At 36.4% G+C, this 19,048-nt stretch overlaps 1 protein-coding gene across 5 annotated transcripts in view; it reads right to left on the bottom strand.

Annotated features, from left to right (window-relative positions):
- asap1a (ArfGAP with SH3 domain, ankyrin repeat and PH domain 1a) overlaps positions 1-19,048 on the bottom strand; it is a 51,688-nt gene that overhangs the window by 31,774 nt on the left and 866 nt on the right. For all 5 annotated transcript variants that reach the window (XM_026206281.1, XM_026206282.1, XM_026206277.1 and 2 more), the window contains exons 3-4: positions 17,283-17,409; positions 341-413 (exon numbers count right to left, since the gene is read on the bottom strand). In XM_026206281.1, coding sequence (XP_026062066.1) covers positions 341-413; positions 17,283-17,409 — 200 coding nt within the window. The remainder of the gene's footprint in view (positions 1-340; positions 414-17,282; positions 17,410-19,048) is intronic.

Here is a 19,048-nt window from a genome sequence, read left to right as displayed (position 1 = left end):
GCAGAGAAGGGAACTGGATGAGCCAAAAACCACTCATGAGGTGGTCTGGAGGATTTCCTGACCTTTCATTCTGATTTACCCTAGAGGGTAAGCATTCGAGTTTCCCAATAAGGAATGGGGGAAGAGACGGTAGCAAAGGAGCCTGGGAAAAGCAAGCACTATGACTCACTTCAAGATTGTCAGTTAGAGTAGCACTACACCAGGAATTTGTCAATTAAACAGGTTGAAAGTCACTTTGACCTTTTTTCCAGCTATGCATCATATCAAACTTTCTCTGAAAATTTTGAATCATATTTTAATATTTCCAGAAGCACTGTTGAAGAGCTGGGTTAAAACTCACCTTGACCCGAGTTGTAGATTGCTTTGACGGATTTCTTGACCTTTTGTAAAGCTGTTCGGTCCTGGTCCAAAGCCTGGAGAGGCAGACAAAAAGAGAAGAGAAGAGGATGGTTATAAAACACAGCTTAAAAATGTCTGTGATTCATTTCTGATTCATGATCGTAGAATTCCAGAAGAACTGCATCACTGGCCACACCTCGAGGGACAAATCCAAACACTGGGAATCTGGAGGCATTTCCAATGCTCATATGGGCCAACAGGTGGAGAAAATATCAAAGATATTCCCTGGAAGACCAAAATTACGACTAGAAAAGCAGCTTTTGAACTTTGTCAAGTGCAATATTTATATACTGATTACAAGCAAGTCTGCCGACTAATAAATGAAATCAAAATTGTGCAAGATCTCCTCAGAAAAGACAGAAACTTAACATACGAGTGACAGACCCTTGACACACAGTTTCCTAGCAACCGCGGCAGCACGAGGAAGGGGAGAACCCCTCGACCGCGCTTCACTGTCTTTAGGTGGATATCATTTCAAAAATCAAAACCGCTGTCAAACTGAGAGCATAGCGAACAGAACATGCTCCTGAGGGTCTCAGCTCATGGAAATCTCTTCAAATATTCTGATGAATGACAGTAAACAACAGAGTGTCAACGAATCCTGTTTCCTCCGAGCATGAATAGCTAGGAAACATGTCAACTCATGCTTTACTCGTATACACGCTTTGAACGTGTGTCCTGGCTGATGCCCTCCTCCCTCCTTGATTCTATCAGATGTGTGTTTCTCAGGATGAAAGGGAAATTATGCAAGTGTATAGGCAATATAATATAGGTAACCTGCTTCAGAAAAAAAAAAAGTATTTTATGCATTGAATTTGTAATGCATCACAATGCATTCATGTGCTCTGTTTCAGCTGGTGGCTAACAGATGTGTGTCCTAAAAGCCACAGCTGTTACACACCCAAACGTACCCAAAAATAATCTGTGCTGTCTTTAAAGAAGCCCTTCAATGGTGATTAATGTGAAAGACAGAGCTTAAGGCCACAATCTGAAAGCAAATCCCTCAACATTCACAACAGCTCTATGAAAATAAAAAGTACAGAGGACATTTCAAAGCCCTTGGTGAAGATTTATACATATCAACTACTAAATGAATGAATTTACATGCTTTATCATGAATTGTCAAGTTAATAGAATAATCAGTAATACATGTATGCTACTATTAATTGGAATCAGTAATATCTGAAAAAAATTAATGAAAACTACTATTTAGCAAGGACATATTAAATTGATCCATTTTAGAATTTTCTATTTCAAATAAACGTTTCAAGTTTTGTTTTTTATTTTTCTAAATATACTTTCTATTAATCAAAAAAAAAAAAAAAAGTAATCAAGGTATCCACAAAATATATTTTTTCAACATTGATAATAATAGGCCATGTTTTCTTGAGCAGCAAATCAGCATATTAAAATGATTTCAGAAGGATCATTTAAAATACATTAGAAAAGAAAATGTTACATTTTAATAAAAAAAAAAGTTCATTTAAATTATAATAACATTTCACAATATTATTTCACAATTATTACTCTATTTTTGTTTAAATATATGTAGTCTTGGTGAGACCTTTTAATTTAAGACCTTAATACAGATTACGCGCCAATAGCCTTGTGGGCATCGCACAGACATACAGCACTTCTGCACTATGGGTGTCCCAAGTTCGAATCCCCCCTCTTTCTCCCCCACTTCACTTCCTGTCTCCTCCACACTTCCCCATCCTAATAAAGTCTAAAACACCAAAAATAAATCTCACAGATTAAACTAGTGAATACACTTTAATACTTTAGCTGTGGTTTAAGTTAATATTGTTTGTTTTTGTTTGAAATCAAATGATAATTATCAGACCCTGCAGCAGCAAAACCATAACAAATCCCCTGCTGAAGAATCATATTTCTAATTTGCTCCACCGTTGAGATTTAATATTAGCTAAATCTAATCAGTCACAAATCCATCCATTTTAAATATGAAAAAGGGACATAAAATGTGAATGACACGAACAGCAGTTTCTATACTGATTGGGACTGGGTTACCAGGAAAACCCTGATAGGAAACATGTCATGTCTAATCCAGTCTATAGACTGATGTCCTGCTATATGTTTAGAGATGAGTTATGTTTCTATAAACCACTCAATGTGTTCATGTACCTCCTCCTACAGTGAACACAAGGCATGCTGAGGCAGAGGAATAATGAGCATTTGCACAGCTGTGGCACACTGATCAAGAAACTGTGGTGATGAAAGTAGTAGTTCTGAGCCACTCATGTGATAAATGATTTCCCTTTGTGGCTATTCTCTCATTTTCTTGCAGCTATGTTTGGACATCGGTACACCACACCAAAATTGGACTGCCCACTGAGGTCCGGGGAGAGACAGACTCGTCAGGTCGAGACTCTTCAGAGCTTTTTTTTTATCCCCGGTCATTTCCCTTGTTATTTCATTGTTATGAGCTACAACATCCTGTAGCTATATACCAGGATTTAAAGGAACATTGGGAAATGTAAAAGTTCCAACTTGGAAACGAGAACTTACAAATGGTTATATCCATCGTTTGTAAAAGTGAAAAGAATCTTTTTTAGTAATGCACTTAGCAGGCAGCACCACAAACAAACATTTAAAGGGCAACTATCATTCTTCAAAATTAAAGTAAAACTAAACACCACATGTTTTAGCATGAAACTAGAATATATATAATGCTGCTAAATTTCGTCCAGTGATCCAAAGAAAAAAAACAACTGTAAAAGTTTGATGTCTATATTTTTTTGTCTTTGAAAGAATTATCTTTTGCTCACCAAGGCTGCATTTATTTAATCAAAAATACAGTAAAAACTTCAACATTGTGAACTATTACTATAACTGAAAATATCTATTTTCTATTTTAATATTTTAAAATGTCATTTATTTCTGTCATAAGAAAGTCAATTTTAGCAGTCATTTCTCCAGTCTTCAGTGTCAAATGATCCTTCAGAAGTCATTCTTATTAGTAAACATTTATTATTAGTATCAAAGGTGAAAATGGTTGTGCTGTTTAAAATGTTTGTGGAAACCAGGATACATTTTTTATAGGATTACATATGAATAGAACATAAAGAAGTAACTAATTTCAGCCACAGTTTCAGTGTAGTGATCGGCCGATATATTCCCAAGGCAGATATATCGGCCAATATTTGCTGATAAGTTTTTTTGCTTGACCGATGTGTTCTTTTATTTCGACGGCGTGCCAGACTTTTATTTTGATGGTGCTGAAAAAGTGCTCACAGCTCACATTTTCCCTCTTGTTCGCTGTTAACACTTCTGTCTAATATGGATAGCAGTCTGTCTAACAATCAGATAGAATGGTTAAACAAAGGAATAAATATATTAAAAAGTATTATAACGATTGCTTTTATATTAGTATTTATTATTCATTTGCCATCAGCATTAAGTAAATACGCATTTATATAATTTAAACAAATCTTTAGATGACTAATGAACATTTAATTTCACAAACCTTGTAAACTCAGTTGAATCCAGCCGTGAGATCTTGTGAAGTGTGTATGTGTATACAGTATGCTCGGTCCGTGTGAATTGAATGCTTTAAACTTTAAATATGTGATTTCAAATTATGCTGCACTTTATGTATTTGCCCACTGTCATATTCAGGTTATTTTCACTGTGTGCTGTATGAAAAATAAATGTTACCTTGACTTTATTTAAAAAATATGATTCCCAAAGCACATAAACTTCCCAGAATACTGAGTGCCCTGTTGGTTATAGTGTTTACTTCCTTTTTAATTATATTTTTCATTGAATATTTATTTATTTGTGAAAAAATTATTTGTCATCTAATGTATACGTATGTTTATTTTACATATTTATTTTTTAATCCATTGTTAATGATTTCAAATTTCTTAAATATTAATAATTCTAATTATTATAATTAATTATATCGGCTTTATATTGGCTACCCTGCTTTCCAAGATATCGGCATCGGCTGAAAAAAAATATATATAGTTCGACCACTATTTCAGCATCTTTTTGTAGGGGGCAGAACGTTTTAGATTCTAGAGAGCATTTGATTGGACAGAATGTTTGAAAAGAAGATGAAGTGCAGGGTGATGTAATGAGGACTGTAAGTTTTGAATGTTTATAGCTTGAAAATAAAAATCTCACACACAGATCGTTGGCTGAACTTCCGATACATACGGCACACAAAGCTGGAAAAACTTCAGGAGTTTCAAAGTAGTCATCGGATTGGTTGAATTATACAGGATTTCCAGGAGATGTACGTGTGACGTTCTTTAACGTTCCACCTGGAAACAAAAAAGCTGTGATGCCTCATGGAAGACAACTGTGACAATGAGCAACACCTATCAGGATCAACTAAATGCTGGATTTTCAAACGTATGTGAAATATTTCAATTTTACTGCAAAGTATAAAAAATATATAAGTATATAAAATATGTCCAAAAATTGTACACACCGGTCTGTTATTGTGGGGACATTTCCACGCCCCTTAACATGACACTGCACAAAACGAAACGTGATTGGTTGCTTAACCTACACATATGGCATCTTGTCTGGGCCTTGGCCATTCAAAGCGGCCAAGGTTCCCAGAATCCTGGGATTCTTGGCCGCTTTGAATACTTCCGCCGTAAGAAAGTCAAAAAACTTATATTTTTATTCGGGACTTTAAAAAGAACAGAATAGCAATTATTTGATAAAAATAATATTGCTACATAAATGTCTTTAGTGTGATTTTTCATCCTTGCTGAATAAAATTATTAATTTCTTCCAAAAACAATTGCACCGACCCCAGACATTTGAACGGTAGTATATACTAATTCAGTTACCCTGTAAGCGTGAAATATCAGTCTTCAGATGTATGACCAAGAGGGTAATATCTAGGGATGCACGATAATATCGGCACAATATCGGTATCGGCCGATAAAAGCTTAAAATGACCATTATCGGTATCGGCCGATATGAATATTTCTGCCGATGAGCCAAACCGATATTCTCCAAGTGAAATAATTGACCTGTTTTTCAGATGTGAATGTCTGTCTACATTTGTAAAATAATAAATTTATGGTAGAATCAGTACAGAAGAGATACATGGATTTCTCTTCAGTAAAATTAAAGTTTAAATATATCAGTATATATTTGTATATATATTGATATCGGTATCGGCATCGGCCAAAATTATTTTGAAAATATCGGCATATCGAATATCGGCCAAAATCCAATATCGTGCATCCCTAGTAATATCATTACACAGCTAATTATAACAACCTAACCACATCCTCAAATGGTCTTGTAGGCTATTAGGCATGACCACATTGAACAGAACAGTGAATGTGAGCACTGCAGAAATGATAAAGCAGGTGATATCTCCATTATGATCTGGAGAATCTCTCAACCTTTTGAGTTTGACATCTTAAGTAACATTTAGCGGTTTTATACATTTGACATTATACTTTAAATAATTTCATTTACAAGTACTGATTGATATAACATACCCAAACATTACATCAAATACTTACATCAAATTGAAAAGAGCTGATGAGATTTTCTTTAAAAAATAATAATAATCTTGTTCCATTGAGGAAGGAAACTCATATAGAGTGATATGAAGTTGAGTAAACAGTGCCAGAAATGTCATTTTTGAGTGAACTATTTCCTTTATAGTCAATCAGCTACTTGAATTTTATGCATTTTTCAATCCAACGCTATCTAGATCCTGAAGAGAGACCAAAAATTAAATGCAGCACTACAGATATTATACAGACAGAGAAAGTTAAGTGCCCTATTGAGAACAAATGCAACATTACACCCACTGGCACCATAACAATAAAGGGCTACTTTGTCCTTCCATGACAAAGCAGTTTGCCTCTTTATGATGGGATAGACTGCAGGAACATGCTAATACTCGTCTACAATACTCACAACAAACCTTGACCCTCTGTTGTTCACCCACTCAACCGATGGGCATCGCTGAGCCCTTGGCTCTCTTCCTGGAGCACTCAGTAATCCTAGCCTAAACTGAAAGCACCTTTCATGACAATATCTCAAAACCATTAAAATAATGTTCTTTGCCGTGGCCAAAAAAGCAGCAAACCATAAACTAAAGAAACAACCCAATCTCACACACCATTCATCCGAACAAATCTGAAAGCTGTAGGTCCCTGAGAAACAAGATACTGGTGGAAAAACAGTGCTATAATACACTTTTACTGCCGCTCAAAGCGACCACAATCCATTAGATTCACACTACGAACAACCAGATCGATATCGGACTTTATCAAGACAATCGAGAAGACCAACACAGGCCTGCCAAGTAAGAAAAAACACTCTCTACGGCCGGCCAAAAAGGTCTGTTATTAGAAGACGTTTCCAGGACTTGAACATACTGCCATTTAGGTCAGGAGAGACCTGCACCAGCTAGCGGCCCCAAGAAACATGAACTCCTTAAGGAATTACTTCTTGTGGCCAAGCCAAGCCAGCACACTTGACTGGGGCTTTGGGGAGGCAAGGGGAAGAGCTCAGGCCAAAGTTTCATGGGGTTTATGAGTCAGAACTGCAGGCCAAGGGTGATCCAACTTTATTCTGTCTGTTTTTATTACAATAACTGTGGAAGAAAAAGATACAAATGACTGAGAGAAACGCAATGGAAACATTTCATGAAGTCAACACCCCGATTGCCGAGCCACTGAACACCCACAGGCCTGGCAAGCATCAATCCTGCGCTGGCACTGATTGAATCTGTGGCCTTAGATATGAGAAGAACAGGTCATTGTGTAAATTATGGTCTGTTTGGTTTCGTATCCATGGCAACGGGCCCTCCGCTACTCACGCAGAATGCTAGGTATGCCTTTGGTTCTGAGGATTCCATGTTTTGTCCAAATCTGATTAATAAAACACACACAAACACACGTAAACACACTGAAACAAAGACCATACAGAGAGAAACCAGGTTGAAACTCTTGTGGGACTGGGAAAGAAACACTGGGATCAATGTTTTTAAAAATGCAGGCAGAAGACTCCGAAATGCCAGTGCTTGTCATATTTGTAAATTAGCAGTATCACTCAATATAAACTGATAGATATTTTTATATTTAAATTATGTGAAATTACCAGCTTTTTGGTAACGGACAGATTATATTTTTGGTGAATGGCAGAGTAGCACATTAGCTTGAGCCCATCATAGCTGACAGCATTGCTGAAATTAACTCTGGACTACTGAATTACTGAAAAATGAGTTCACACACATATTATTTTTGTCAATTCAATTCTATGTAAATAAATATTTATTTTAAGGTTGCATGAACATTTTTTTTTTTAAATATCATAGAACATGAAATATACAAACATTATAGCAGTCAACAGTTTGGAGTCAGTAAGATTACTGTTTTTATCAAGGCTGTAATAATTTGATTAAAAAAAATGCAGTAATATTGAGAAATATTATTACAATTTAAAAGAACAGTCTTCTATTTAAATATTGTAATATTTATCATAGCCACTACTTCAGTGTCACATGATCCTTCAGAAACCATTCTTATACTGTATTTTTTATTATCAATGCTTAAAACAGCTGTGCTGCTTAATGTTCTTGAAGAAACTTTAATACCATTTCTAAAGTTTATTTGACGAATAGTATTTACAAAAGAACATTTATTAGAAATATAATTGTTTTGTAACAATGTCATGCATTCTTGCTGAATAAATCTGTTCATTTCTTTCAAATGACACCAATCTTTTGAATGGTAGTGTACCTTTCATGAATGGACTGAATGAATGACTTTTCAGAAACACAGGGAATGCTTTTTCTTGTCATCGGCTTGCTTGACCGTCATCCAGCCAACTGTTAACTGTCGTCTTTAGATCAGGGCGGAGAAAAGATGGAATAAATTCCAAAGGAAATTTCTTCCAGAAGACTTCTCCACCCATCAAACTAAACTTAAGCAGTCTTTTCCAAAAGGCTGGAATTGCTGAAACTAAACAGTTTGACCCAAACAATGCATTTGTGTTCACTTATAAGGTCAAATGAGGATGAAATGGATGAATGAATCAATCAAGGTCTTCCTCCACAAATACCTACACCCACAACTAAAATGGTCTTCTACTAAAAGTGTATTTTTAGCATTAGTGGTGCCAGTCAGAGCAGGGTGGCTTTTGTTGACTGAGAGGTTGGTCAGGCCTGAAGGCCAGTGAAGAAGACAATTCGTCCATGCCTGAGAGTACGTCTGGTGACCTCAAGGCAAGGACACGAGACGCGGCACGCTGTCTCTCCCTCAGCTGCTGCATGCACTTGTATATCCATCCAGCTGAGCTTGGCCTGGACAGTTCTCAAATGACAGACACACAGCACAATCACACAGTAGCAGAGTCAAAGCCAACAGTAGCAGCACTATTATTCTGCTGACTAACACTAAGCAGTCACTGTTCAGTAATCACAGAGTGCTACAGAGAGTGCTACTTCTAACTGATAATGACATAACCATCAGTCAAACGCTCATGTCTAAGTGATCACGCTAAGTGTAGTTTATGATGTTTATATTTCATTAAAATTTTGAATCAGTGCATGTAAATACAGTTTGACTTCTATATGTGTTTTGCAAGCTGCAGCGACACTAAAGGCTAGTGGTCGAACGATATATCACCAAGGATGATATATCGGCCGATATTTGGCACTTTGCCAGTGCAAAAAATATTTCCCAGAATACTGAGTGCCCTGTTGGTTACAGTGTTTACTTGAATCACTTTCAGGTGTTGTTTTTTTTTTTTTTTTTTTACAGCTGATGAATGATAAAAACACTAGCTGCATTTCCATTACCATTCAAACTGTGCAAATTGAAATTGCAAATATGAAAATATGCAAAAACTCTCATATATCGCAAACATTTGCACATTTAAATTACAATTACGAATTTACAATTGGAAAAAAAGGAATATATTGCAAAACTTTTTTTTTTTTTGCATTTACGTAAAAGTCACAAGATCATTCTTTAATGTACTAATGCACTTTAATGTACCCTCAAGAAACACCTCATGCATGGCAGCTCTAAAGTATAAAGGGCTTTCCTTTCCATTAATGCTTGGACAACCAATTATTTACACTGCACACATCTGTGGTGCATTACGGCACTGATACGGGCACTGTAGTCACTGCTTGTGTCCCTGCATCTCCTTCCACTACAAAAATTGGCTAGTGCGGTGACTGCGTTATATGTAAACTTATCAACATTTGTCGCCATGACTTATCACAAGAAGAAAAAATTATGTTTTAGACACATAACATGGGTGAATGGAAACACCATCATTCCACAATAGATTTTTATCGCCATTTATAAAATATCGCAAAATTTTGCGCAAATCTGGAATGGAATGCACCTACTTAGAGTAGGGCTGCACAATCAATCAAATTTCTAATCGCGATTATAATTATGGATGCCACATAATTAATCGATCAAAGTCCACTTATGTTATTCTGCGTGATTAAGATGCATTTTTTTTCTACATGTTATCTTAAGGTTTTTTCCCATTATTTAAATTTTACTATAACATTATAATACCATTCATATTTTAACTATTTAATTATTTAAAGAAGAAACCAATCCGATGTATAGTTTACATTTGAGACTTAAAACTATAGAAAAGCACTAAAAGTTTTTCAGTCAGTGTTTTCAGCTTTTTTATTTTCATATAAAAATACGGCATGCAGTTGCATCAAACAATGGTATAAACATCATTCAATGTAAATTTTGATAATCGTAATAATTAATCACAATTATAATTTCAAGAGATTGATCAGCAATTATTATTTTTGTCATAATCGTGCAGCCCTAATCAGAAACCAGCAGACAACATCTGCAGCATGTGCTTATATTAAACAGAACATTATTGTGCACTGGTGTGGATGCAAATATAGTTATCGGTAATACTTTAGAATAGGTAACACTTAGTTAATAGGTTAACTATTAACTATGACATTTCTCTCAATAAATTCTTAATTTGCTGCTTATTAATAGTTAGTAAGGTTGTTGTTAGGTTTAGGTACTGGGTAAGATAAGGGATGTAGAATAAGGTCATAACTAATAGCTGTCACCTATTCTAAAGTGTTACCTAGTTATCTTTCTAGCTGTGAACAAGCGTTAAGGTTCAGTTCAAATGGAAGTGAAAAACTGAATCCATTCACTGACCATAGAACTGACAAATCAGAATCAAGAACTACAGAGAGCCACAATAATAATTGATTTCCTTCATGTAACTTGCTGTGTTCTAAAAAGGACACATTACTTTATCACCGCTCAAGTTGGTGCTGATGCTGTAGTCTTGCTTTGAACCGATTTGTATAAGGTAATTATTACAGCAATTCTCTTTAATTGCAAGGTGGAATTCTAATTCAATTAAAATAACACCAGGAAGATAATTAAATTATTTTAAACTTCAATTTGGATAAAAGCATCTGCTAAATAAATAAATGTGAATGTACATTAAAAGAAGCAGATTTAACAGCTCAGTCTTCTACTGCTACATGAAAACATAATGCTGTAAAAAATTCTAATCTATTTAGCACCGAAACATCAAACCGTACAATCCCATAAATCTCATGCACCAGGAATTTCAAGGCAACCAAATGTGGTGCAAATCCTCTGATTTCCCATCTGGCCACAAATCAATGATTGCAGAACAGGTCTGCCATAAAATAGGTCACTAGAGAGTTGATCCTATGGACCCTATGCAGGGACTATAATGCATGAATGAATACACAGTAAATAAATATGAGTAAACTAAAAAAGCAAACAAATGCCAAGCCTGCAGGTGCCAACAATAACAAAAAAAACTTAAAGCGGGGGTGAAATGCTCGTTTTCACTCAATATCCTGTTAATCTTGAGTACCTATAGAGTAGTACTGCATCCTTCATAACTCCAAAAAGTCTTTAGTTTTATTATATTCATAAGAGAAAGATAGTCTGTACCGATTTTTCCCGGAAAAACACGACCGGTTGGAGGCGTGACGTGTGGGCGGAGCTAAAGAATCACGAGCGCCAGTAGGCTTTTGCATTGAGAGCGTTTGGAAGCTGTGACACCGTGAGGACAAAACCAACCAAAACAAACCATGGCTAACAGTCAGATTCAGCGTATATTTATGATCCAGAATCAGATCCCGAGGCTGAAACTGAACGAGAGCAGCAGCAGCAGCAATGACTCGCTCCGAGAGGGGCTCGAACCCGGGTCTCCGGCATGGGAGGGGACGCACTAACAAGGAGGCAGAGATATTTTAAGCAGTTTTACTCACCGCCTGCGGTTCCAACACACAATCATGACCCTTTTTCGTTGGGATTGCATCATCCTTAAGAAATAAATGATACGCAAATCCGGCGTCAAACTGGGCCTTGTTTGTAAAACAAGCATCTTCGAAATGCAGGGAACAAACAAAAACACTTTCACAACTCTGTTGATGCTCTGTAAAAATAAACTCCATCCACTGGTCCCTTAATGCTGTTTTTTTGGTAATCTGTGCAGGGTTGTCTTGCCCTGGCAACCAAAAACACACTTTTTTTGATGACTTTTGTGACTTTTTGCGACGCTCTCGCTCTGATCAGTGAATCGCTCCGATCAGTGAAATGTCTGTTGCGCTCTCAGTGCTCTGCTCTACGGGAGCGCGCGCTCTTCCGGCAGAAGTGCCCTAGGACCCATATAAGGAAATTCCGCTCCATCTAACGTCACACAGAGCCATACTCGAAAAAAACTTTCCGAAACTTGAGACAAACCGGAAGGAGTATTTCGAGAACAAAAATACTCCTTCAAACGTACAACTTAATTTTTTTAACTTTGTCCATGTTTAGCATGGGAATCCAACTCTTTAACAGTGTAAAAAACTCAGTATGCATGAAATAGCATTTCACCCCCCCTTTAACATTTTTTTTTTGTAAAAATAGTAAATAGCTTTAAAATCAGAATCACATTTGTATAGTGAACTGTAAGCATGGGGTCTTGGCAAATATATTCATTGTTTCCAGAGCCATCAATAAAAAGCAATGATGAGATTCCTCAATACTGTCGTAATCTCTGCTTGGAGTTAAAACTACACAAAATGGTACCCAAAATGACAAAAGACAAATAAAAAGTCAAGAATTACTAAATAGAAAACTAATGTACTCCATAATACAGTGCAGTTCTGACTCCTTGCTTTATTTGCTTGTAGCGAACAAAGCAAACAATAGAGCATATTATGAGCTGATGGTGAGAAGGGTGGACATCTTTTATTCATATTTATTTGGTTCTAGAGACCGGAATGACCAAGCAATGAGGTGTAGATGAGCCTCAGTGTATTGTTAAGGAGGTATTCCACTGACCCATTTAACCCAGAGTCACACAACTGAAGTGGAGTTTGAATAAAAAACATTCAACTGATCAATCTGTTCCCATCCTAAACACATAAGACCATAAAATATCCAAGTGTCTGGCCTGTTTTGTCTACGGTTCCCTTTAATACTTTAAGCTCCACCTCAGGCATCAAATGAGTGAATTCGGTCTATAGTTGGATGGGTTTTGCTGCAGTGCAGAATATTACTGCACATCTCTGTCTATGCCTATGTAAATGAAGCACTAACTGCAGTATCAGTCACAGGGGACTTCTCCCTTAAGCACTTAGGGACATTTTTCACTTCCATTGCCAGAGGGATTATCAGTGCGGGCATTACTCCATGCTGGGCTAAAACAGACAATCTCTTCACTAGATTGTTCTGTGTAAAATAAAACAAGCAATAAACAAGAAGCACATTTCCATGCAAGCTCCCACAACAAAGCTGGGACTGATCATTTCCGAAATCACCAAAAAATGGAAATTAGAGTAGAACAAAATATGTCTATGAGTATGCACACCAGCAGCTTGTCGATTAGGCAATCTATACATCTACCTTGCCATCTGGTCCTCATGATGGGAATGTACGAGCGCAATGCGATGGAAACCATTATCAAGATGGAGAGGCTTTGTTTGGAATGCAGTATTAGGGCAAAGGTGTTGTGGACAAAATGGAGTGAAGGATGGTGAAAATGTAGAAGATTACACATTTAATGAGTGGAGATACAATACAGTTGTATTAATGGTTGAAGGGTTGAGGTGTTTTATTTGATATCCTACTACAGTTTGAGCACTCATGTAGTTCAAACAATAAGACATGTGCTAGCAACGCTAAGGTCATGGGTTTGATTCCAAAGAAATCCATGATATGATTAATGTATACATTACAATCATGATTTATTTTATGTATACCTCAAATGCAATGTAAGTCACTTTTGGATAATGATGAATATGAACGATAGTACATAAATGTACTATAGTGAGAGAAGTATTGCTCTAAAGGCTACAAGGCATATGCAAATTAATACAGTATGTGCTTCTGTAATAAAACACCACAGACATTTGAATAAGCTAATAATAAGCTGTTGAATGTCTGATGAAAGAACATATAAAATACATTTGAAATTGTTTGCCGAAACCGTGAGTTGAGAAGCAAGATTTAAGGTATCACACGCGTGTTCTTTGCGGATAAGGAAATCCCAAAATTCGCAGTAATGAGTTCAGTCAATAACATTAACAGAAGACAGCAGATGAGGCAAACTTTATTTTAAAGACAACTTATTTTAAGGTGTCTGTTTCAGAGTAATTATACAGTTAGTTGACAACATGTACTTACATGGTTAGGTTCTTGTAATTATGTATAATTTACTGTTATTACTATAGTAAGTACATGTAACATGTCACTAAAATAAACTGTTACTTAAGCATACACTGTATTTCGCTCAACACTGAAAAGAACTGTGAATAATAGATCAGTGAGATGAAAAAAAAAATGAATTCATTGACTATTATTCAGTTGACCTCTTAAGTCAATTGTAAGTCGAGTCTCCTATGCAGAGTGCTATCATGGTGAGTCGCTGCTCTAAACTGATTATCTGTGAGGTTAGGAAGCTGTAATAAAGGTCAAATACACAGAACAACTGATGTATTTAAAAGCATGAGACACAAGTCTAGAGCCAAGTTTTTTTAAAGTTAAAAGAACTTCTTAGATTTTAGAATGGAGGAAGGTGCGTCAAGTTTACATTGAAAAACACTGGAAAAGCAGTGCTGTGGAATGCAAAAACACATTCGGTGTGAATGTGCCCTTAGAAGGCAGCTGTCTTTGTAGGCAGGAAGCAGCCAAGGCAGGTTTTAGAACAGAACTAAAGATGACTCACTAAAACAAAACCACTTCACTTTGTTCAGCTGAAAGTGCTGACTCCAGTAAAACTGCCAACACAGGTGAAACTATACGCCTCAATGCCAATAGCTGAGTTTACATGAAGCCGAATAATCGATTCTAAGGGGTGGTGTAGACCTTAAATTATTTAAGCATGTCAACACTTGAATTTTGGATATTTTATCAATTAGATTTTAAAAATACAAAATTTAGGGTTCATATAGACAGAGCTTTTAGTATCTGAAATTAGATTGGATTCAATCCAGTTTATAAAAATCAGTGCTCATAAACATAAATCGTCCATTTAAAAATATTTCAGTCATCTGAACTCTAGCCTGATGGTTAGTGCATGTGCTTTAAAATATAGCGTGATGTCGCTCATATGGAGCAATGCAAATTCATGTCATCTGTCATCTCATTTGTCATTTCTTCTTCCCATTCCCTTTTTCTCCCTAACATTCCTGCGTCTTCTAACTCTCAATAAAATAAGAGAGAAAATCCTTTGAATTCCCGATGATGCTTTCAAGGCCAAAAGAACGTGTAGGGCTGCCAAAATGAGACACCATAGAGGAGTCTCTCTAGATCACCAGAAGCATCATTAGCTATAACCACTAATGGGCTCTTTACACAACCCAGCCTGAGCTTTCTGTTTGTTTCCTTCACACCCTCGCTTTAAAAAATACGGTCACCCTGCTCATGTGCATCATTCAGAGCGTTGTTCATTCACCTCCCATTCATTCGGCTTCACAATGGCTCCTATCAGTACCCTAGACATTGCTAATTCATGGTGGTGACATTCATGTCTCCCAGAGTCCTTCGGGGATCACCATGTCTTTCTTGGCCATTAAAACAGTGTGTCAATAAAGAGTGGGCTCTATGGCAGAGAAAGAGGAAGCCCCCTCATCTGCCTGCAGAGCTCTCTGTTGTCTTGGCAAGTCAGGTGTTCGCTGGGCCATGTGTAAGTAGGTTAATCCCTTCTCTCTATCTCACTCTTTCTGCTCCTGGAGCCACAGCTCAGGAGAATAACCTCTCCTTGTTACATGAACTATTCTTAGAACATCACAAATCTCAGATCCACAGAGGATGAGAGATGCTGGCATGACTTGTGGGAATTCTTTGGGAAGCACAACTGGCTGTTCCCGAGTCTTACGTTTACATCTCTTAAACATCAGTGTGTGCAAATAATCAAAGCGATTGCATTTTTCACGTCTGTGGATGGAATTTAAAGAGAGAGCTTGATTCTTAAATTATTTAAAAGCTCACATGATTAAATTAACAAGCTGATGTTTTGGTATATTATCCCAAATGGCAAAACTGTAGATCATGTGATTTAAAGATATTCGTCAAACACGGAAACACACATACACATTAAAACCACTTTCAAGATTACTAAAGCCCATTCACTCTGCTAGTCCATGCTCATCTATGAACATAACAACATACAGACATCTAGGTCATGGGGACCATTAGCCCATCTGTCTTCACTTATGTTCAAGTGCATTTGTTGCTTTTTACTAATTAACTGAGGTTAATCTAATCACAGTTGCACTTGTATGAGGTGGTTTACAATCTCTTGATATACCCCAATATATTCAGCAGATATATATATATATATATATATATATATATATAAAGGAATGTACTGTTGATGAAAAAATGATAATAATAATTAATGAGTATTTGTATGGTAATTATGCCTAAAGATGCTCACTCCAAACATGTAATGAAGACTTGCAAAAACATTCTTTCATTTCTTGGTAAAGCACTTTATTATAAACGTTATTATTTTAGTAATTATCATTATTAATAATATCTGTCAATTTCATGATACAGCAGGTCATGTGATGTCAACATGGCAGCGACCATTAAGTTGCAACCCACCCCAAGTACAATAAAACAGCTTTATTATAATTTTGATATCATATTTCTCAAAAGTGTTGTTTCTAATAGCGAAATAAAATACGGAATGCACATTAAACTCTGAAAGCTGTTTAATTACACATATAAAAAATTGACCGAATTCCTATTAAGTCAAATTAGGCTCCTGATAATAAACATTCCACGGCCTTGATGACATCACAGAGTTCTTCAAGATAATAGCGCCAACAATCCAAATTATGACGTTTTCTCTGAGGACACAGCCAGATAATCAATAAAATGATGTTAATTCCAACTGACTTTCTCGCGTGAACATAATTCTAAATAAACAAAATTAATTTTTATAAGCGCATTACAATATACCTCTTTATTTATTTTCATAAAATTAGCATAAATCTAAATAAAATAGTTGAGCGCGATTAAAAATCAGCAACGGTCCCATAATAATATTCCTAAATAATGGAAACTATGTTACAGGTATAAATGGATAACAATAATAATATGCAAACAATGGATCATAATTTCATTAACTGTCCATCAGCACCGCATTCTGTGAACTGTAAATCCATATCTACCGAACTAACGTTACAAGCAACCCAGCTGGGATAAAACAGAGCTTCAAAATAGAGATCACGTTAGAGAGTCAAGGAGAATGTAGAGGTTGTAGAACAGAATTGTGGATGAAAAAAGTGGATCCTCCACTCGACTGGGACCGTTATTTATGTCTTGCACAATAGTGCGAGTTGAGCCTCCCTAGTATAACAGTGACAACAGCGGCCTTACCTCTTCCAGAACATTGACCGTGTTCCGACAGCTCTGCAAGCGGGTGGTGAAGCTTGATGTCGTGGGGGAATTGTAATCCTCCGTCGTCTCCGAGAGAAACTCTGACACGGAGATCTGATCCGGCATCCTTGCAAACACAGTCGCCCAAAAAAAATGGAGGGGAGAAAAATCACAATAGCACCATGAATTAGACAGACAGGGTTGGTCAAGAACGGAGCGATGTCTCTGTTTGGGTAAGGTTGAATGGCAAGGCAATGCGTAAAATGAAAAGAAACGTGGCCAAATATGTGGCAGTGCCCTTTTCTTCACTGACTATGCAGTCCCCGTCCCTAGAGAGGGTCGTTGTGTGTAATTTCCACGTCTTTCCTCTTCCCTTGTCTTAATTATTCACTTGCATCTAACGTACATTAAACGTTCAGACTCCTCTCCTTGTTCTCTCAATGTAAACTGGAAGATGCTGGTTTAGAATGCCCTCATTCCACAATCTAGCTTTAAAATAGTCTTATATTTGGAATATTTCCTTCAATTATTGTTGTTCCGGTCTCGGAAGCGGATTCATTCTGTTTTCCCTTTCTCTTTCCTCCGTTTCCCCCCGTCCTGACGGTCTGAGCTCCCTGAAACCAGCGCGTGCACGCACGCTCATCTCCTCCCACCATTGATGACGGGATAAAAAGAGCAGAAACTGCGCATGCGTCAGAACGCAATGCAAAGGACTTTACTTTGGCTGCTTTGTGACAGCACATATGAAGAATAAAAAAACAATTCAGGAAATAATAATAAATATATAACTAAATAAATGCAAGAGTAAATTAAATTAATGCAATATATTACAGGCAAAATTAATGCATTATTATATTAATAAACCCAAAATAATCCTGACTAAATTGTACAACAACAAAAAAAGATGCATCGGGTATTTATGCATTAATTTATATTTATTAGAATTAATCGATACTTTATAAATGTAATGCAGTCTATAAAGCATATAATTTGCCCCAATGCTGATATCTACTGAACACAGCCAGAATTTACGGTTTCATGCACTGAAGGCAAGTTGACTGTACCACAATACCAGACTTCAGGGTCAATTTTTGGAAATTGATATTTATTCATCATCTGAAAGCTGAATAAATAAGCTTTCCATTGTTTGTTAGGACGATATTTGGCTGAGATACAACTTTTTTAAAATCTGGAATCTGAGAATTCAAAAAAATTATAATAATCTAAATATTGAGAAAATTGCCTTTAAAGTTGCCCTAATTAAGTTCTTAGCTATGAATATTATTAATTAAAAATTAAGTTTTTATATATTTATAGTAGGGAATTTACAAAATATTTTCATGGAACATAATCTTTACTTAAAATCCTAATGGTTTATGGCATAAAAGAAAACTTAATAAATTGGGCTTTTGCTACAAATATACATGTGCTACTTATTCCTGGTTTTGTAGTAGGTCACATATGTGTATTATGCTGCTATTACACAGCATAATGTAACTTTTGCCATATAAAATGGTTTAATCATTCTCTCAAATTCACCAATTTTACTTTGTAGGAACTTTAGGTTCTCGCGGAAATATTACTGCACATACTTTGGACATCTAACACTGTAACAGTGACAAGAGGGGACATCCATAAAAACTGTTGCCCAGGGCCTCACAAGACTACAGTCTGTCTATAGGGGCCTGAAACAATTTCAGAGGTCAGGGAGTTCTTTGATTAAACTCGAACATACTTTGATTATGTGCTGTAAAAGGAGGAATGTT

Source organism: Carassius auratus, chromosome 27 (genome assembly GCF_003368295.1).
Source record: "Carassius auratus strain Wakin chromosome 27, ASM336829v1, whole genome shotgun sequence".
Lineage (NCBI taxonomy): Eukaryota > Metazoa > Chordata > Actinopteri > Cypriniformes > Cyprinidae > Carassius > Carassius auratus.
This window is presented reverse-complemented; position numbering and strand designations above follow the sequence as displayed.